A 20,219-nucleotide genomic window follows, 5' to 3' on the forward strand; every position below is an offset into this window, starting at 1 on the left:
CGACGCCTTGTTTATCCTTTTTTGTACAGTGAAGGAACATAAAAAGAAGGATGCGTCAACTACCCGGGAGACACTCTAGAATTAGTCCAGATTTGGCTCTCGGTGTACTTAACTTCTGGTTAGAGAGCACATTTATGACGTGTGATATCTGAAACGCCCTTTTTCATATTCCTTTTGTGTAGTAGAAGGATTGTTTATTTTATAAGGTCCCATGGCAACCTTGTGCCCAGAAAATGGCTTTGCTCAGACATGGATACTAAAGTGGATTTCTGTGAATCTCCTGTACAGAGTTTGTGATCGCCCTTTCCTGGAAAGTCGTTTGTCATACTACAGCATGATCAGGCTTGTTCCAGCAACATCTCCTGGTGTGATATCTACACTGATAGTGCAACATCCAGGATCAACACAACCCCATCCTTGAACTCTCTTTTTATTTTGGCAGCTGACCATTTGTAGGGCAACACCACTGTTATCTACTGTTTCTATGAGTATACACTGTCAACATTCCACAACAAGAAGCCAAAGAATATGTTGCTAAAATCAGTGTGGGGCAAGTGTGTTATTCATAACATTATCAGACACGGCATCATAACAGTAAAGTGAAAGCTAACAGGCAAGGCAGGGTGCATGTATTTGCCACCTATTTAGCAGTGCTAGACTATATCTAGATATCACAGTAAGTTAAGGCTTTAGTACGCCTTGTAAAATGTGTCTGAAAAGTGTTGCCAACAGAATTATAAAATGAGTGCTGTAGGCCTACTGTGCTTCATATGCTTGTCAGTTGATTGATTGATCTGTATCCAACCTTCTGCCTTCGGCGCACTCACTTTACATGTTATTTTAACAGACGGCTTGTATCCAAAGCGACTTACAAATAGTGAATATGGTAAGTACAGCTGAAAATCAAGGATCAGAAGAGCATAGTTCTAACAGTATTTCGGTTGTTGGGTCAAGGTACGGTCTGTATTTACAAAGTAACCACATCTCAGCTACCAGGCACCGTACAGAGTAACATCTAAGCTTAAAGGCATGGTACAGCAATAATATCTAAATGAGAGACATGAAACATATATACCGGAAGACTGACAAAAAATAATAATCATTAAAGTCCTTTTGCTCAGCACGTTACTCTGGGTGGAATTATCTTCAGTGACTTCATGGGAAGGGACTGTGAATTGCTCACAAAGAACATGTTCTTGCTGGTTTTACAATGGGCTGTACTTAATGCCTCTCGACTGACAAATCCAAGGACTTCACAGGGTGTTCAAAAAAGGTCCATCCTTAATAGTGTGACATAAAGTTTCCTGCTTCTCAAGTTACTCATTTTATTACAAAGAAAAAAAAGGAGAGGTAAAGAAAGTTAGCCCTCTACAGTACCTCTCAGTGTCCTCCCTTCCCCCGATTCACACATGGCTGGGTATCTCTCCCTTCTCCAACTTCAAATAGAAACTGGACTACTTCACCCCCCAACCCCCTCGCCAAACATACATGCTTTGCCTGTGGCCCCATGAAGCATTAGCAACTGCTTCACTTGCATAACCCCCACTTTGTTCTGTTCAGTAGGTGAGCACCACATTACCCCTTTTCTGTCCAATGTACTTACCAATGGATTGAATAGTTTCAAAAGAATGGTCTTTGTTTTAAATAGCCCGTAATCTAAAATTCAATCCACGTAGTCTGTGTTTGTGCTACCTTAAATGAAAATGAATGACATTCTTGAAGTTGAACTATTGTATACACCATGATTTGAATTTGAACAATATATTATGTCCCTCTCTTTGTTTGACAGAGAGGCCCCAGTCCTTTGTACTTTGGAAGAAAAAGTGCAGACTGTCACTCAGTCTACTGAAAGGATGTAAGAAAGTCCCCAAGTCCAATGTCATTGAGTGAACTTGGGGGAATATGATGTTTACTTTGTGGGTTTGTATTGTCTTTCTATCTGGCTGCATATTAGACTAAATTAGTAAATAGTGTGAACTTTTGATTTTGTATCCCTTGACTTTCTGAAAAGGCTGTGTTTCCTGTATACTCAAACTGCACCACCACGATGACACCAGATTTGGGTCACAGGAAGTAGGTCACCACAATGTGCCACTTCCTGCACTATAAAAATATGTGTTAAGATATCAAATAATTTTTTTTTGGGGGGGGGGATATAACTGTCTGCTAAATGAATAAAATGTAAAATAGCAAGCCAAAAATGTGTTCAGAAATCGGTCTGGACATTACATTTGGTGTGTTGAGTACATTTTATTATCTGTACATCAACTCAATAGTGTCTGAAGTATTATTTATGTTTTTAACTAACCTAGTTGTAATCAGGATTATCATGAAAACATAACTGGTCAGTTCAAATTTGATTATTTTGTCATAAGAGAATATTTTAATCACCATCAAAGTGTTTGTATTTGAGCCAGACTATTCAATTCTAGCTTTGCCATGTTATACTCCAGGAGCCAAAATGGGCATTTCTTTGGAAGAGGCAGAAGTATGCTGGTTCAGGTTCACAGACATAATCCAGCAGTAATGGATCACAGAGTTGGCCAGACAAAAGAAAGTGGGTCTGCTTTAACAGAGTAATCCCCATCACTTTGTGGTTGAATAGGCCGTCCTGAGAAAGGACCACGCACACGTCAGTGCCTGACCTCTGACGCGGGTCTGGGGTGGACCTGGCCCGAAAGTGTGGGACGATGAAGGGAGGGACAAGGGGTATATAGGTTATTTCTTAGAAATGGATAACAGTGTTATTGTGCCAAAAGGCTGCCCTTTCATTTTAATCACTCCACCATTTAATTGAATCTAGAGTTGCTCTGACAGGCTACTCCGGGGGTTCGAGGACTGTCTGCAACCTATTACATAAGCATAAAAAGTGATTTAGTGTTATAGGATTTAAAGATAATGTGTCTCTGATATTGACTTACAACCAGCTTCGACACAGTAATTTAGTAGCCTAATCCGTCTTTCAGAATTTGAGATATTTCACATGTAATCTGTATTTGACGTGGAATCGTTTTGGGGGTATACATTTTTTTTGCCATTCTTTCTTTAGCAATGTTTCCCTTTGATGTTAATCTCTGACACATCTCTCTCTGTTCTCCGCTCCTCCTTCAGAAGGTTGGATGGAGTGCAGTAATGTGCTGAGGAGGGACATTTTCCCTGAATTTACCCACATGGCATGTGAACGGAGAAAACGACTTCATCGCCGCCTGGATGTCTCCGTCTCTAACTCGGCCTCAGTCGGCTGAGAATCCAGACAGCTCCACCCCAATGCACTTAATATTGTGTTAAGTCATAAAATACATCCCCTCCCCATTTAAAATTGTAGTCTGTCTTTTCTCACTGCTAAGCCAACTCAGCGTTGAAAGTCCAGGCAGAGCCCAGACACAGGGGAGAAATTATGTGTCAGCAAGTTTGGACAAGCTTCAGTCCTGAGCCAGGGCCTTGTGTATTCTATAAAAAAGACTCCCAATCTAGGAAAACCTCTCATGTTGAGATATAATTGGCTACAGCTGTCACACTGTTCATATTTTGTTGACCAAAGCTGTGTGTTGGTTTTGTTCATTTCTCATTCATTCAGGCCACCATCAATATATCAATACAGTATATATTCTCTTTCCAGAGACAAACACTCTTCAGCAGGTGCAGTTAATCCTGGATCAGATATAACCCTTGTTTGAATCTTCATTCCTGTGTAAATTGCTTGCAAATAAACTGCATGGCTGTTTTCTTCCTGCTAAAAACGAAATGTATGAAAAACGTTGCACTTCTGAAAAGCATGAGGTCAAGAAGGCTTAGTTAACTTCAGGATTCCTTATTGGGTGATTGACAATACAGCCATAGCTAAATTAAAAGAACCCTCAACAGTTAATTACAGACATATGGGATTCAAGTTTGAAAGTGGGCTGCTCCCCTTTCACAGAAAAGGTAGTGAATCATGCCCAATGAAGGGAAAAGCCATGGCGTGTTTGGTGTCAGCACACACACAAGGACCCTTCTCAGGTTGCGTACAGTATGCTATCACAATCAGGAGCAGTGGAATAGTGCTGTGGTGAAGCGTTTCCATTTTGAGACAGGATTGTGATTAAATCCAGAAAAGAAGAAATAAAAACAGAGCTTTGGAAACAGCCTACAGCAAAACCACATGCTTCCTCTCCCGAGCGTGTGTGGGTATATGTCTGTGTGCATTCACATGTGTGGGCGGGTGGGGTGAAAGAGAGAAAGGGAGGGAGACAACAAAAAATGTGAAGCTTCCTCTGAGCCTCATCTTCCCCATCTTCCCCACATCATATTGAAATAGTGCTGGTAGATCGTTTAACAGGGAGGTCTTCTAACCCCTCCAGCTGCTTGGCCGGCTTCTGTGACGTCAATACAGTAAGGATCAGAGCTTTTAAGTTCATTAGGGTTTTTAATGGTTATCGGCCAGACAGAGCTCACTCAAGCAACGGCTCAGTGTGGACCCTGTGATGACAAAAATCTACCTCCGAAGATTAAATAGGTCCTTGACCTGGCGACAGTCAGAGGTATTGTGGTTCTAGGACATCCTGTCTTATACCCATATCATCTTCAGTTCTCTTGTTCAGCGGAAGTACAATTCTATAAGTTTCATACAAATAAGTTTAACCCTTGTGCCGCTTTCGGGTCACAATGACCTGAAGGTTCACAACAACCCATCGTTGTGCTGCGAAAACTTTACCCAATACAAAACGTATTGGGTAAAGTGTGTGTGTGTGTGTGTGTGTGTGTGTGTGTGTGGGGGGGGGGTTAAGTGATTGGCCTGGAAACTGTGGTAAACTGTTGGCCCAAGTCATAAGCCTCCCCATGTGTGGGGAGCTTTTATTATGTCTTTATAAACATCTACAGGCATCAGTGGTTGAATTGTATAAAATTTAGAGGAGCAGACTATTACAGGCTTTAATGGTGGCACATGGTGTATGGAACAACAGCTGACAAGTTTATCAAGTGTTCAGAACTAGTTTTACACAGTCACCCACCCACACTCTCTCTCTCTCTCTCTCTCTCTCTCACACACACACACACCCACACACACACACACACAAACAGCTGTGTATTGTGGGCAGCCACTAACAATCATCACCTTGTCCAAGGCTTTACAATATGGGGGTCAGGCCACCATGGTCCATACAAATGATAACAGAGACTCTATACACACTGGATCGGGAATGATAGGGACAAGAGAGAGAGAGACGAAAAGAGAAACAGAAAGAAAGAGAGTGTGAGGCAGAAGAGGGTGGCATTCCTTCGTCCTAACCCAAGGTCACCATGGCTGCTAGGCATGTATCCTGTGACCTTGTCTTTTTCAACAGTAGATAAATGTCTGGTGAATGAATCAGCCCCTGGAGCACAGATCTCCTGCCACATGGAACTTGGAGCAGGCTCCTGCAAGAATGGGATGAACCCAGATGGGAGTGGTAGTAAGACAGTATTCTGCCAAGCGTCGGGGGGGGGGGGGGGCATAGCAGACTGTGTCATCTGGTTAGCCCTCCAGTCAGGCATTTCAACCTCATCCTGCTCTCTTCTTGATGTGACTCTACTTTGGAAACCACTGTGGTTCTGGATGGAGATATAGGGAAATGACTTCATCCTCTATCCTGACAGCAAATACTTTTATGGAAACTGGGTGGTAAAAAAGGAGAAGCCTGCGTGATTGTGTCCCCTATCTGGGTATTACTTAAGACCCCAGATAGTCATAACCACAATTTCTCCTAAAGTTAACATTGAACAAACGTGTACCGGAGTACACTTCTTACACATAATTTATGTTAATGTAAAAATGTTATCAGTGACCTGCCTGATATCTACTGCTAGAACAGACAGGAAGTTCCCAAGATGGTTCATTTCTGTATAAGACATCCATTAACCCCCCCATGCTCTTCCTCCCTCTTTTCCCTTTTATAACAGGATGTAGGTCTGGATGGTGCAACAACAACAACACTAAAATAGATGGCAGATGCAGGTTTTAATCTGGTTGTCTAGGTTGATACACCTCAGGTAGAAAGCTGCTACAGACTTGCTATATTGCTGCTCCTAACAAAGCAGGTCAGCAGTGCATTCATTCGTTTGGCTTCATAAAAAAGGAATAGAAGCATGAAACGTGTGAATATGGATGATGATAAGTAGATGTGACATTGAAATGCTTCAAGCTTGGGAATTTGAGTGGTCTGGCAGGCTATAGTACTGTAAATCAAGGTTTTATCACCTGAAATAATGCTACTATAAATAAAATGTACTTACTTACTTACTTACTTACTTACTGACATTACAGGCGAAAGGTAGTGTTGGGTCAATGTCCACGTTTCGCGTGACTGTTCTCAAAAAGGTGATTTTGATCAGTGACAGCAAACCAAAGTCTGGGTAATTTCAACCTAATCTTGGTAGTAATATAGTCGAGGGGAAACCATGTTAAGTGTGACAAAATACATCACAATGTTATTCTTACCAATAAAACAAGCAAAAAAATTATATTCAGGCTCTAGAAAATCTAAAAAACTCCAAAACAGGCTTTTAACACATACTGTAAGGCTACCTAGTGAATGATTAACAATGGATTTACGTCATTCTTTTGCAATAAGGGTGAACTCAAACACATCCATTGCCTGGCCCATCACATCCTGCTCTAAATCTCTGTCTTGCATGGACAGGAATAAGAGGGGGTTAGCCTGGTATGGTTTACCAAGTCTGAGCAGCTTAACTCCTGCTGTCATTGCTGCCCTTTTCAGTATGGACCTGCTGTCACTTACAGAGAGCTGACGCTCACAAACTAGGGCATGGTACTCCAAATCACAATCTCTGTCTACAGGGGTCAGTTCACAATTGTGCAATGTGTTCTAATTCAATGAATGGAATTGTACACTCTTCCAGGGGGCAGATTTTGAATTGCATTTAGATTTACTCGATTAAATTCACTGTATAATCTTTACTCATCATAATTCAGATGATGTGACATGTGAACCACAAACAAGACTCCAGAGTTGTTCATCTTCATCTGTGACACAGGTGTATGTGTCAGTTTCCAACTACATATGAAGGATTTCTGAATTTAAGTGTAATTTGGTGATCATTTCTTCCATCGGCCTACATGGTTGCAAGTTCTACTCTCATAAGTGAGAAAGTGTGTTTGATTTTACATATCAAGGTGCTTTAGCTATGACTAAAGAGAGAACCAAATTATTTTTACACCTTTATGAAAAACTGCCACTCTTGGATTTGTGTTTTGGAATTGTGAAAACATACAGCAGGAGTCTTAGGCACTTAAGATTGTTAACATGAATATTGATTTATATATGTTTTGTCTTTTGTGTTTGTGCGACAGTATAAACTACAATGTTGAGAACATTTTTGTTTACTCTTTTCATTTCATTATTTGTTAAAGCATCTTTGCTTTACTTTTTAAATGTGTGCCTTTAGACTTCAGCACAGTAGACTACTGTATATAAATAAGCAGATACATTTTAATTACACTTTATATTGAGGTTGATAGTTGAGTAAAGAAAGCACAAAAGTACTTTAGTTCCAAATTCATGTTGCAGCGTCACATAATAACAGCGTTTCCTATACCTTATCATTAAAGAGGAATCCGCATGTTCCTGTCTAGCTATCTCAATAGTCTTCACATTTTCTTTCCCCAGAGGAGCACATGGTTCCAAAGACAAGACTAAACCGGTTCATACGTAGACTTAAGGCCGGTTTCAGCTGGTACGTTGCCTTGGAAACGTCATCACTATAAATACTGTCGCTGTCCAATACCGGTTTTCACTTCAGTTAGAGACTAGAGAAGCGGAGACGGTACGGACTGCTGTGGAATCGAACTGTTTTAATCCAAGGATCCTGATCTAATGGACAAACTCTTTGTAAATGCTTTTTAAGGTAAGCCTTCTCAATGTTTACTCTACATTTTCATGTCCACTTTCTAGTTTATTTGCGTATCTAGTGTGGGGTAGTCAGACTCAACTGCCAATTCACCCTTCACAATGAATTGCCCACGTTGCTTGTCTAGTTTCATACTCGTGTTCCGGTTCGAATTAGGTAGACGCCACTTATTACTTGAGCTTCCAAATGTACCAAAAATACCTTACGATGAACTCTTACTATGGTTTAATGATTTGTTTGACTATTTACAAGTGTTTGGTCACACATATAATATTAGTCATAATAGCTAGCTCATCTTGCTACAGATCATGAGACGGTGGAAGGCACGAGAGTAGCGGCAAAGACGGCAATGAGAAAGGTTAAGAGTAACGCTACTGTAGAAGAAAAAAGAACTGTCCGTAATAGTTACTAAAAGAACAGCGTACGTGTCCTGGTCATTTGACATGACGTGTTGCTTTATAGGAAAGCTCATACCATTTTTATTTTAAGGAGCGAACTTGGCTAACTACGTCAGAACGTTGGTTGGCTCTCTTTCCACCTCCCACCATTGGACACTTGAAATCGCGCCCTTCCGTAATTTCCGGCTTTACCGGTACTGTCGAGGTGGCCTCCCTTGTGTTGAGCAAGGTTTCTCGATCTTAGAAAAGTTTTTTTTTTCTACCTTGATTTATGACTTATACTTACATAATGCAGGCTACTCCAAATCAGTTTCATGTGATTTGTTATTAATAAAATAATATAATTTTGATTAGCGAGGTCGTCTATTTCAATAGTGATTGCCAAATCATTCTGCCAGTTAAATCTGGTAAAGGACATTTACGGATCATTATCGTTCTTATTCGTTGCTTAAACTTAATAGGTCAATGCTTATCGACATTAAAATCCATGTTTAGGAAAATTCTGCTTTAACCGGCAATTACAATAAATGGGCCGAAGTGAATTATAATGTGACTATTACCGCATGTTAGTCAGTCGTAAGGTTGGAATATATGGGTTGTTTAAGGCTAGGAGTAATTACTTGTCCGCCATGTGATCCCTTTTCACACTGAATAATGTAATTCATGAAGTTGTCATGGGGTGGGAAGAACACTCCTAGATGAAGTTAACCCATAATTGCTCACACACGGAAACGCCCAGATTGCCTCTCACACTTTATTTATTCTTACAGATCGATAGTGTAATTTCAAAACCTTAGGACACTGCCACAAAGTACATACTATGAAGACCTTGGACCTACAGCCTTGGATTTATGTCTGCTTTATGAAATCCTGTCTTGTCTTTGTTTTACAGACAAATTGCTTTAGGAAAGCACACACTGGCTACTCTGCAGGCCCCGGCCTCGAGTCTTATCTGAAAGGTTTCAACTTCACTGGAGAACCACCTTGGCTGCTTTGCACCTGATTAAGGGTTTGCCAAATTCCATCTGTTTGTGTCAAAGTAAGTGTCCATTGTAACCTGCCAGATACTAATGTTTAAGCATTTGCTAGCTCTCATAAATTTAGAGTAGCCTGTAAGTCACTGTTACCTGGCTAACAAGCCAACTGAAATTAGCACAAGTATTACTAAAACATTTCACTTCCCCTTTCTCCCCCAGTTTCTTTTTGTGACCACAAAAGTTACTCTGCGACCATGAACACTTTCACTCCTGCTGATTTTGACTTCACGTTCCTAGAGGAGGGATTCTGCGCCCGTGACATTGTTGAGCAGAAACTCAACGAGTCATCCAATTCGGTGAGGCGCCTTCCATGCTTCTCAAATGTTTCATTTAGGAGAGTCAGCATATGAACTGACATGTCAGAGATTACTAGCATGTTTTCTAGAATGACAACCTTGGGAATTAACAGACCATTTACTTAATTCAAACTGGCACCATAATTAGCCCCCCCACCAGGTGCAGACATGCATAGACTGGCCTGTAAATAATTGGGGAGAAATTGGCCTTGGGAGTTGTAGAATCTGTGAATGCTGTGCATTTGTTCCATATTTTTCTGTGGAGTAACCCGCCCTTCCTTTCCCCCAAATCAGGATGATAAAGATGCGTTTTACGTGTGCGACTTGGGCGATGTGTTGAAGAAGCATCTGCGCTGGGCACGGGCACTGCCTCGGGTCATGCCCTTCTATGCTGTGAAGTGCAACGACAGCCGGGCTGTCGTTATGACACTGGCATCTTTGGGTGCTGGTTTTGACTGCGCTAGTAAGGTGTGTAAACGTTAGACATCATCATGGGCCCTGACGTCTGAACATTTGAATCATTGTCAGTGTGGGGCACTGTATATTTGTGCTATATATTTGTTTTAAATATACTATCATACAAAAGGCTGAACAAGGTGTTAGGCCCAAGACATTCTATGTAAAAAGACCAGGAAATTCACCAGTCTAAGCACCATAATCCTTTTCTAAGTTAGATTTGTTTGTTCTGCTCCACAGACTGAAATTCACCTCGTCCAGTCCCTTGGTGTGGACCCAAGCAGGATCATCTATGCAAATCCATGCAAACAGGTGTCTCAAATCAAGTACGCGTCAGCACATGGTGTGCAAATGATGACCTTTGACAGTGAAGTGGAACTCATGAAAGTGGCGAGGTGCCATGAAAACGCCAAGTAAGCAAACACCTCCTCCTTCTGCTACCTTTGTCCTGAAATGCATGATTTACCATTATCTACCCACCACCACCACCATCTGCCCTGACCCCTGACCCTCTGCCCTGACCCCCCCCCCCCCCCTCAGACTAGTGCTGCGCATCGCCACAGACGACTCCAAGGCTGTGTGCCGTCTGAGCGTCAAGTTTGGGGCCACCCTGAAGGCTTCGCGAGGCCTGCTGGAACGAGCTCAAGAGCTGGGCCTGGACGTGATCGGCGTCAGTTTCCACGTGGGCAGCGGGTGTACTGATCCAGACACCTACACACAGGCCATATCTGACGCACGTTGTGTATTCGACATGGCGGTGAGTCTTCTCATTTTCTTGGTCATCTTGAAATATAAGTAACTGGAAATACTATTAGAACTATGCACTTCTGATCCTTGATTTTTCTAGTGTTCTTTCTGTATGCACTACATGTATGTGGCTTTGTTTTAAAAGTGTCTGCTAAATGAATGTCATATGTAGTAGATGATTACATCACACTTTAGTGTAGAGTTAGGTTCTCCCATGCATATGGACTTGCATATTAACTGTGCAACAAGCCCAGATTGGTCAAAGGTTAACTTTTGCATCTTGTCTTCAGTCTGAGCTGGGCTACAACATGCACCTGCTGGACATTGGGGGTGGATTCCCTGGGTCTGAGGACGTCAAACTGAAGTTTGAGGATGTATGTTTTATTCACTTAGTTTCAGATAGTTGGACTTGTACAGTGAGGGCTGCAGTACATGCCCATTAGGATACTCGCTCAATTTTGAATTATTTGCTTCTTAGATCACCAATGTCATCAATCCGGCACTGGACAAATATTTCCCTGTTGATTCTGGGGTCAGAATCATCGCTGAGCCAGGCCGTTACTATGTGGCTTCTGCCTACACGCTGGCTGTCAACATCATCGCCAAGAAGGTCATCATGAATGAGCAGTCAGCCTCTGACGGTATGCACAGAGAAAGGGCAAAACTCTTACACACACCTCTACTCTGTTTACATACTGATGTTTAACAAACTGCTATGATTCACAAACTTGTATCTCTCATGAATGCCTTTTTATCAATGATTCTCCTGATGATTAAACATCCATGTCACCTGGTTTTCTGCTTCAGAGGAAGACGAGGGGACCAACGACCGGACTCTGATGTACTACGTTAATGATGGTGTCTACGGATCCTTCAACTGCATCCTGTACGACCACGCTCACTGCCTGCCAACGCTGCACAGGGTACGCTCAAGCAAACCACTGCCTGGCGTTTCTAGTAGGGCTGGGTGATGACTACTGCAATGCATCACAATAAAATGGTTCATTTGTTGATCAATTATTATTGATTTTTACATACCCGTTTTTTAATAAAAACCTGGAGGGGAAAAAAAAGGTTGATTTTTAGGCACCTTAATTTGTGTAGTCTTTGTGCTTTTCTGATGCTTTGCATTTAAGTGAAACCACCTCCCCCAAAAGTGATTATTGCTCCTCATGACCTCAGTCCCTGCCAAGTTGCTGTCCATGATGTTAACGCCTTCTGAATCCCCCTCCTGCAGAAGCCGAAGCCAGAGGAGCGCATGTTTCCCTGCAGCATCTGGGGGCCGACCTGCGACGGTCTGGACCGCATCGTGGAACAGTGCTACCTGCCAGACATGCAGCTGGGAGACTGGATGCTGTTTGAAAACATGGGGGCCTATACTGTAGCTGCATCCTCCACCTTCAACGGCTTCCAGAAACCTGACATATACAACATCATGTCCCGGGCCTCTTGGTAAATATTCTTTATGAAGTAATAATAATAATGGCTGTAATTTCCATTTGGAATCTTCTACATTCTTCTGTTTCTCTCGTTCTGTGCAGGAAATATGTGCAGCAGATCCGTGCCCATGGTATGATTTTTTCCACGGAGGAGGCGTGTCCCGGTGGGGTGCCATCTGGTTGTGGCCGTGAGAGTGGCATAGAGCTCCCAGCCAAGCCCTGTACCACCCATGTTATCTAACAGGCACACTGCCACTCTCCGGGCCTCTGAATCCTGTGTCTGTCAATGTTTCTTTTTTTTCTATTATTTTGTATTTCATTTGACCATTTTTTTAAGGGCCAATTACTTGACAGGAGAACGAGAGGGGCATGTAGGCGCACAATTCTTTTATTCTGTATGAAAGATGGAGATCTAGTCCTGAAGTGAAGCTGAATACCCCTCTGAAAGTCACTATGGGTATATTCTCCAGAGTGTTAGTCCGTTAGTTCTTACAGAGATTTTTATGGTTTATTCAAGTACTGCACCATGTTTAAAAACTCTTTTCATTGCAATGCAAAATTGCTACAATAGTAATCTGCAACTCCCTGAATGCCTTCCTTACAGTTGATTTGACTTTTTTACTAATGCTACTACCCATGACTCTTAGAGGCTGTTAGAGGGATGGTTTTCTTCTGGGAATGGCTGCTAAGATAAATTTCCTCGGGTCTCCACTTTCTTACAGAACCCCTTTTTAAATACAGGGACCCAGCAAGCAAACTGTTCCCTCTCCTCTTCTCCTTTTTTATATGTATTTTCTGTTTTAGTTTGATTTTAGCAAGTCAATTAGTAACTATTTTAGATTTAATATTAAGTAACTTCATTAAAACGATACATCTGGATATTTAAATGGATGAGATGGGATTGCACATTTGTATCGCTTTCCTATGGAAACCTTTTTTAAATTTTTGTATTTTTTTTGGTAAATAAAATCTAGCTGCAAAGCTGACTTGCACATTTGTCTTTTGTGGTCTTTCAACACCATGTAGTAATTATTTAGTTATGTATGTATTCCAATATATTTTTATTAGATTAAGACTGCATTTAAATGGTTTTTGTTCATCAAATTATATACACACTTCTATTAAGTAGTTGTTACTAATTGTAGGAAATGCAGGTTTGGTTGAATTCCATTTTAAGAACTTATGACCGTTAGTCAGGAAGGCAAAATGCTGGATATAAGAATCCCATTGAATTCATTTTCAAGTTGTAATATGATTACATTGTACATCCTAGTGACTAGGAGCTACTTGATTCCAAATTCACATATTCAGTCTGTAACCAATCCAACAAGGCTTTGAAGACAGTGCTGAGGCTCCCATGCTGCTGGCCTCTTGTCACACATCGTGCAACTTAGTTTACACTGCTGTCTTAAATGTTCATGAAGCCTCATACCAAAACAACCAAACCTAGAAGTGTCGGTCAGCCATTCACCTTGTAAGCATCGCTAATAGAATAGGCTATATTTCTACAAACTGCAGTAGGCCTACAGTACTGTACATAGTCCTTGAGTCCTTTGTGGTGTAAATTCAGACCACCCGAGTAGACGTTTCTTAAAATGAATTGCAGAATTGAATCACAGAACTGAATCGAAGTGATTGATTACACATGGTGTCAGGTCAGGCCTACAAGTTAAACTATTTAGCATCCTGTACAACTTTTTGCTCACGTCCAGGCTACAACTTGATTGCTGTCACATCAAATGATTAGCCGTGAGTAATTTGTAGGCTGCAGTAGCTAGTTTTGAAGTTACTCAATGTTCAGTGTAAGAATTATTGCTTGTTGATTTGTCTTCAGCTATGTTACCTACTTTTTCTTATTACCTAAACGTGCCACTAGAGATCCCCATTGTACAGCTAAATGGCAATCGTGTATTTGCTCTTGAAATATATTATTTTGGAGTTTATGTTACGCTATGCGTAGGCTAGTCTTTGTGAAACCTACAATATCAACATGTAACAAGTCTAGAGTGCATTATTCAGGAGGTGTTGGTGGATTGGTTGGATAAACTAGGGGCCTAGGCTATGTATTTTGTCACTAAATAGAAGTAGCAAGTCATATCAAATGCTGTTTATTGGTGACACAGAGACTGAACAATAAAAATACTATCAGTAATATTACCAAAATGAGGCTATTGACAACGTATGATTGTCTGCACATAACTGAAAACTTTAACTGTTCATCTCTCATGACTACATAGGTAGGCTAATAACAATTAACAGACATGTTTGGATATGTGTTTGCCAACCTCATTTTCTAAACATGCACCCCACTGCTACGATGTCCCAATCCCCCCCCCCCCGTTTTTTTAAAACGTATTTAGCCCATCTCAAATTCGATTGGACAATCATATCCCACGTGTCGAGCATGGATGATTAAAATTGCCCCGAGAGAGCTGATCTTTCAGAAATCAAGTTATTCTCGAGACGAATCAAAACTCAACAATGGGCTATAAGACAGCATCTGTTATCGGTGGACTTGTTTGGGTCGTGTCCATTCTTGGTTTAGAGGTGAAAGGAACGAACCGACGGTATGGATATCAACCTCAGTACCTCGCTGACAGTCCTGACCTGGTGCAACAGATTCAAAAGAGCGTCCGTCGACCTGTTCACCTACAGACTCAGATATTCCAGAATGCTCTTGATTCAACAGGTTGGTTAATTTTATTTTTAATTTTATTAAATTCACCGAGCATCCTTACGCACGGGTTTTGCGCACGATGATCAACGCGCAGAGCCACTGCGCCTTGCGATTAAGATTAAGTTATTATTACCTTGTTATAAAAAAATTCAGTTGGCTGAAAGAAACTGTTTTATACATGATTTAAACGAGCTACATACGTCTCAATTTGTTTGAGTTTAGTCATTAGGAAATGTATTCTGTTCCACTCTTCCACCCTTATTTACTTGGGGACAAAAATAAACTGCCATAATTATTGGTTTTATGGTACCCAATTGTCATGTGGTACCACGGAAATGGGAGCAACAGAAAACCCTTCCATTTGGCAGCTGGTCCTGATACCCCTGGTGACCTTTCCACCCTATAATGACTAGTACATTGGTCTTCTCCTTTAAGGAATATGCAGGAGTATGAATACACACGTTTTCTGTCTATTAATCATATCCAGAGAATATGTGTGTTCAATGCCCATGATGCATTTGCCTAAAAGAGTGTCTGATCAACACTGATGTTCAATTGTTGTTCATGTGTGCCAATATGGTTAAATAATTCATCCCTTAAAACTATCATTCATTGACTTTCTTCTGAGGTGAAATGTGGCCTCTTCCCAGAAACACATTTCCTTTCTTACATATAGTTTCTATTCTTGTACTTGATTTTTGTATTAATTGTAAATGCCCAAACCTAAAAGAAAGCCTACAACCATGAAACATCTTTTTACTTAAAGGGTCAGGAAGGCACTGCAAAAGCAGACCTCTGGACTTGGTCTTCATCATAGACAGCTCCCGTAGTGTTCGGCCTGCAGAGTTTGAGAAGGTCAGAATCTTTTTGACCGACATGGTGGACACACTGGATATTGGCATGGATTCCACGAGAGTGGCTGTCGTCAACTATGCCAGTACAGTAGAGATCGAGTTCCTACTCAAGATGCACACGGACAAGTCAAGCTTGAAGCAGGCCCTCAGCCGGATCGATCCCCTGTCCACCGGCACCATGACGGGTCTTGCCATCAAAACTGCCATGGAGCAAGTCTTCACGGAGGAGTCTGGGGCCCGTCCCACATCACAGAGCATCGCCAAGGTGGGCATCATTGTGACTGACGGCAGGCCCCAGGATACGGTAGAAGAGGTGGCCGCCTTGGCGCGCTCATCAGGAATTGAAATGTATGCAGTAGGTGTGGACAGGGCTGACATGGAGTCTCTCCGTCTCATGGCCAGCCTCCCTCTGGAAGAGCATGTCTTCTATGTGGAGACCTATGGGGTCATTGAGAAACTCACGTCCAAGTTTAGGGAGACCTTGTGTGGTAAGGAAACAGAAGCAGAACCCATAATGAATGCAGACAATGGTGCGTCTTCCACTCAAGACACATTTGAAAGTCCTCCTAGGGAAAATGACTCCTTGTGGGCTGAAGGTGAGCTACAGCTACATCACTTTATTGCTTGCAGACAGGATGCACATTCATGTGATGAGAAGTCCCTCCATAAGAGATTCAGGGATCTAGAAGAACGATTTCTACAGCCCTCAAGGACCGTTACCCTAAGACAACTTTAGATGTGTAGTAAAATAGTTTTTCTAAAACAATACTTCTTGTGATTATGTGTAGTAGTCTTGCTTACTCATACACTTTGTATTATCAACTAAGAATTAATCAAATCATGATCAAATCATTATAACCATTGCGCAAGATTATGATCACATTGCTGATGGACTAAGCCAGTAATATGTAAGTCTTTGTTTGCAGGTGTGGACGCTTGCTCCCTTGGACATGATTGTCAGCACATATGTATCAACAACAAAACCTCTTACTACTGCCAGTGTCGAGAGGGCTATGTGTTGAATACCGACAAGAAAACATGCTCACGTAAGAATATTAAATTGGTGTTATTTAGAGGTTGTTCATGTAAAGGAAGGTTCTATAGAGTCTTTTGCGCAAGATTATGATCACATTCCTGATGGACTATGCCAGTAATATGTAAGTCTTTAGTTGCAGGTTTGGACGCTTGCTCCCTTGGACATGATTGCCAGCACATATGTACCAACAACCAAAACTCTTACTACTGCCAGTGTCGAGAGGGCTATGTGTTGAATACTGACAAGAAAACATGCTCACGTAAGAATGTTAAATAGGTGTTATTTTGAGTTAGTTTTTGTAAGGGAAAGTGCTATAGAGTATTTTGTAAAGATTATGATCACATTGCTGATGGACTAAGCCAGTAATATGTAAGATTCTTTGTTTGCAGGTTTGGACACTTGCTCCCTTGGACATGATTGTCAGCACATATGTACCAACAACCAAAACTCTTACTACTGCCAGTGTCGAGAGGGCTATGTGTTGAATACTGACAAGAAAACATGCTCACGTAAGAATGTTAAATTGGTGTTATGTAGCGTTCGTTTTTGTACGGGAAGGTGTTATATAGTCTTTTGCGCAAGATTATGATCACATTGCTGATGGACTAAGCCAGTAATATGTAAGTCTTTGTTTGCAGGTGTGGACGCTTGCTCCCTTGGACATGATTGCCAGCACATATGTATCAACAACAAAACCTCTTACTACTGCCAGTGTCGAGAGGGCTATGTGTTGAATACCGACAAGAAAACATGCTCACGTAAGAATATTAAATAGGTGTTATTTAGAGTTAGTTTTTGTAAGGGAAGGTGCTATCGAGTCAGAAATGAGTTGACTTAACATGAACCCGGTGAATAAACCAATGCATTGCATTGAGATCCTCCCTTGGCATATTTACTTGAGACCCCCTTGACCCAGGATGATGCATCGCCATGGAAGTATAATTCATACATGGTGAGATTTCTTGTTTCCACATCTCATTTCCTTTAATGGATGCCACATCTTTGATGACTCACACCAGACCACACCCATTGACAATGAGTGTTGTATTGTGTACATTTTTTGTTGTTGTTGTTTTACCAAAAGTTCTCAAGATGTGGAGCAATCTGTTCAACAAGTTTTCACGGTAGTAAAAACTTTCATATTGATGAATGGAACATGACCATCGACATCTATTAGACTGTATGTCCTCCGAGAAGACTTGATGTTTGTGTAAGTTAACCTGTCCTTCTGTTCAGAAAGGACAGGTTAACTGTCCATTTTGTATTCCCAGGTGTGGAGATGTGCAGCGTGTACATGTGTTCATTTTTCAACCGGAGCACTGAAGATTGATAGCTGAGCAACAATGAGTGTTGAAAACGATGATCATAAGGAGCTTTAAATAATGAGGAGTTGGACCCAAAAGAGGACTACAGTGCAAATTGACTGACTTGTGTCTCCTGGTCTGATGCATCACAGTCAGAAATTGCATTGTGTTTTTCCATCTTTTGGGAACCTATTACTAACTAAATGATTAACTGAATTCATGCCCTTTTAGTTTTCTTTTTGATCCTTTCATGATAAACTTGATTGAATAATTTGCCTGAAATATGACTGCCACTTAGTTTTGTATAGCTAATGACCAATGAATTCCCTTAATACTTTAAAGAGCATCAATTACATTTATGAACTAACCAGGTTTTCTATCTATGAAATCAATTGCATTTGAAAGAAGTATTCCTCAACATTAGCAGGAGGCTCAACTGTACGTTACATTTCTTATTGTATATTTAATATTAAGCTTTTTAATTCATGATTTCATCAGGTGAAATCTGGCATACATGTGTGAAAGTGGTGATATTTTGAACTATTTCACTGTATTTACTGTGTAATAGTAAGTAAGCACAATATTTTAATGAGTATAGTACTTATAGTAATTCAAACACATTTGTTTTACTCTGTTCAGAGGAATTGCGTGGTGGTGGGGTGTCTGAAAATGCTTGCATGTGTGAAGCCCAGATTGCGTTCCAGAAGAAGGTCCAGTCTACCATCCAGGATCTCAACAGCAAACATATCCTTTAATTGTCCAGTTAACCTTATACATCCCCCTCCCCTTTGAAAGATTCTGGTCAACACATTCTGGAATGACATCCTTCTATTCTAAAATCCTTGCTACAGAAGCACCTCTTTTGAAGTCATTGAGAAAAAGAATGGAAAGTTTGAAGATAATTCAATTGTTAAATAAACTTTTTTTTTAAATAAATTATGTTATTATACAGTGCTAAGTATACTGTATGACAAACTTTTAACTTTGAAGGGTTTGCATTTCAATGTTTCCTTTTGTATAAGGACCAAACATGAATTCCTTGACTTTGTGTCCACTTGATGACATTTCCAGGAAAGTTCAACAATTCGAAGATGGCGGTGGATTCTGAAGTGGGACCAGGAAACAATTCTGAGCACTTCACTGTCTTTTTTGTGTCACAAAAAAAAGCAGTGCAGCTGGGCTAATGTATGTCTTCTTGCTAAAACTTCAAGGGACTTAAAGTTAAGTTGTTGTGACTGTGCCAGCAAAACAAATGACCATAAATAAAGATGACAGTTGATATTTGTACAGTGAGTTACCCTTCAGATGACTGAATGGCATTGTTATGGCCAGGAATAGAAGTCTATTCAGACTGAAGCTGACTTGATCAATAACATGTTTATAATGTGCAAATCGTTGTCTTATATTGTTTATGCTTGTGGGGTAAATAGAGGCCACATCAAATTATTTACTGGAGTATTGGGTATTGGATATTTGCACAAAATAAAACGGAATATTTTAAAATATTTCAATGTATATTGTCTTACTTTTAGTTATCTAACGAATAATTTATATGAAACTCAAATAAGGGTACTTAACACACAGAAACAGACTGACATTCTTGACTGACACACTAAACAGGTATCCACCTGTCAGAACGATTAAGTCAGCATACGTGCAGCCCCAGAATTGCACTTGGATTAACCCTTGTGTTATCTTCGGGTCATTCTGACCCATCAGTCATTGTGACCCACCGTCGTATTGCGACAGATTTACCGCATACAAAGACAAAGTGAAGCATTTTCTTTTAACCGTTGGGCTGTCTCAGACCCCCCACATTGCAACGGTTAAAAGAAAATTATTTTAATTTGTTTTTGTATTGGGTAAAATTGGGTAAACACAACGATGGTTCGTTATGAACCTTTGGGTCATGTGACCCGAAGGCAGCACGAGGGTTAATAAAAGTGACGTCCTTTAGCTAATGATGTATGTATTTACTCCTAGCTTGATAAGTTAAGATAAGTTATGAATACAACCGAAAAGAATGGTTTGAACCCAAGCAATTACCACAATCATATATCTTCTGCAACCGTACAACTTCAAAAAGGA

At 40.8% G+C, this 20,219-nt stretch overlaps 2 protein-coding genes across 5 annotated transcripts; both read left to right on the forward strand.

Annotated features, from left to right (window-relative positions):
* The first annotated feature begins 7,740 nt into the window (after positions 1-7,740).
* odc1 (ornithine decarboxylase 1) lies at positions 7,741-13,252 on the forward strand. Its single transcript, XM_062468748.1, has 11 exons — positions 7,741-7,884; positions 9,178-9,324; positions 9,482-9,618; positions 9,913-10,086; positions 10,315-10,487; positions 10,615-10,831; positions 11,112-11,195; positions 11,300-11,462; positions 11,629-11,744; positions 12,059-12,273; positions 12,363-13,252. The coding sequence occupies exons 3-11, from the start codon at positions 9,517-9,519 to the stop codon at positions 12,499-12,501; spliced, it is 1,383 nt and encodes a 460-aa protein (XP_062324732.1). The 5' UTR covers positions 7,741-7,884; positions 9,178-9,324; positions 9,482-9,516; the 3' UTR covers positions 12,502-13,252.
* Positions 13,253-14,666: 1,414 nt separating this feature from the next.
* Positions 14,667-19,341, forward strand: matn3b (matrilin 3b). 4 transcript variants are annotated; one of them, XM_062469750.1, is made up of 8 exons: positions 14,667-14,949; positions 15,704-16,387; positions 16,718-16,837; positions 16,967-17,086; positions 17,217-17,336; positions 17,466-17,585; positions 18,771-18,873; positions 19,185-19,341. In XM_062469750.1, exons 1-8 carry the CDS (start codon positions 14,742-14,744, stop codon positions 19,237-19,239), a joined length of 1,530 nt encoding a protein of 509 aa, XP_062325734.1. In that variant the 5' UTR covers positions 14,667-14,741; the 3' UTR covers positions 19,240-19,341. The 4 variants fall into 4 exon arrangements, with proteins under 4 accessions (XP_062325734.1, XP_062325736.1, XP_062325733.1 ...); XM_062469752.1 differs by having other exon boundaries at positions 14,669-14,949; positions 15,704-16,279; XM_062469749.1 differs by having other exon boundaries at positions 14,670-14,949; positions 16,961-17,086.
* The last annotated feature ends 878 nt before the right edge of the window (positions 19,342-20,219 follow it).

Source organism: Osmerus eperlanus, chromosome 9 (assembly GCF_963692335.1).
Source record: "Osmerus eperlanus chromosome 9, fOsmEpe2.1, whole genome shotgun sequence".
Classification (NCBI taxonomy): domain Eukaryota; kingdom Metazoa; phylum Chordata; class Actinopteri; order Osmeriformes; family Osmeridae; genus Osmerus; species Osmerus eperlanus.

Excerpts from the sequence above, each read along its gene's own strand:
- matn3b (XM_062469749.1), top strand. The coding sequence starts at position 14,742 with ATGGGCTATAAGACAGCATCTGTTATCGGTGGACTTGTTTGGGTCGTG. Across the intron at positions 16,388-16,717 it reads TGACTCCTTGTGGGCTGAAG|GTGTGGACGCTTGCTCCCTT; the intron begins GTGAGCTACAGC and ends CTTTGTTTGCAG. Across the intron at positions 18,874-19,184 it reads ATCCAGGATCTCAACAGCAA|ACTTGATGACATTTCCAGGA; the intron begins ACATATCCTTTA and ends GACTTTGTGTCC.
- odc1 (XM_062468748.1), top strand. The coding sequence starts at position 9,517 with ATGAACACTTTCACTCCTGCTGATTTTGACTTCACGTTCCTAGAGGAG. Across the intron at positions 9,619-9,912 it reads TCAACGAGTCATCCAATTCG|GATGATAAAGATGCGTTTTA; the intron begins GTGAGGCGCCTT and ends CCCCCAAATCAG. Across the intron at positions 11,196-11,299 it reads TCAAACTGAAGTTTGAGGAT|ATCACCAATGTCATCAATCC; the intron begins GTATGTTTTATT and ends TTTGCTTCTTAG.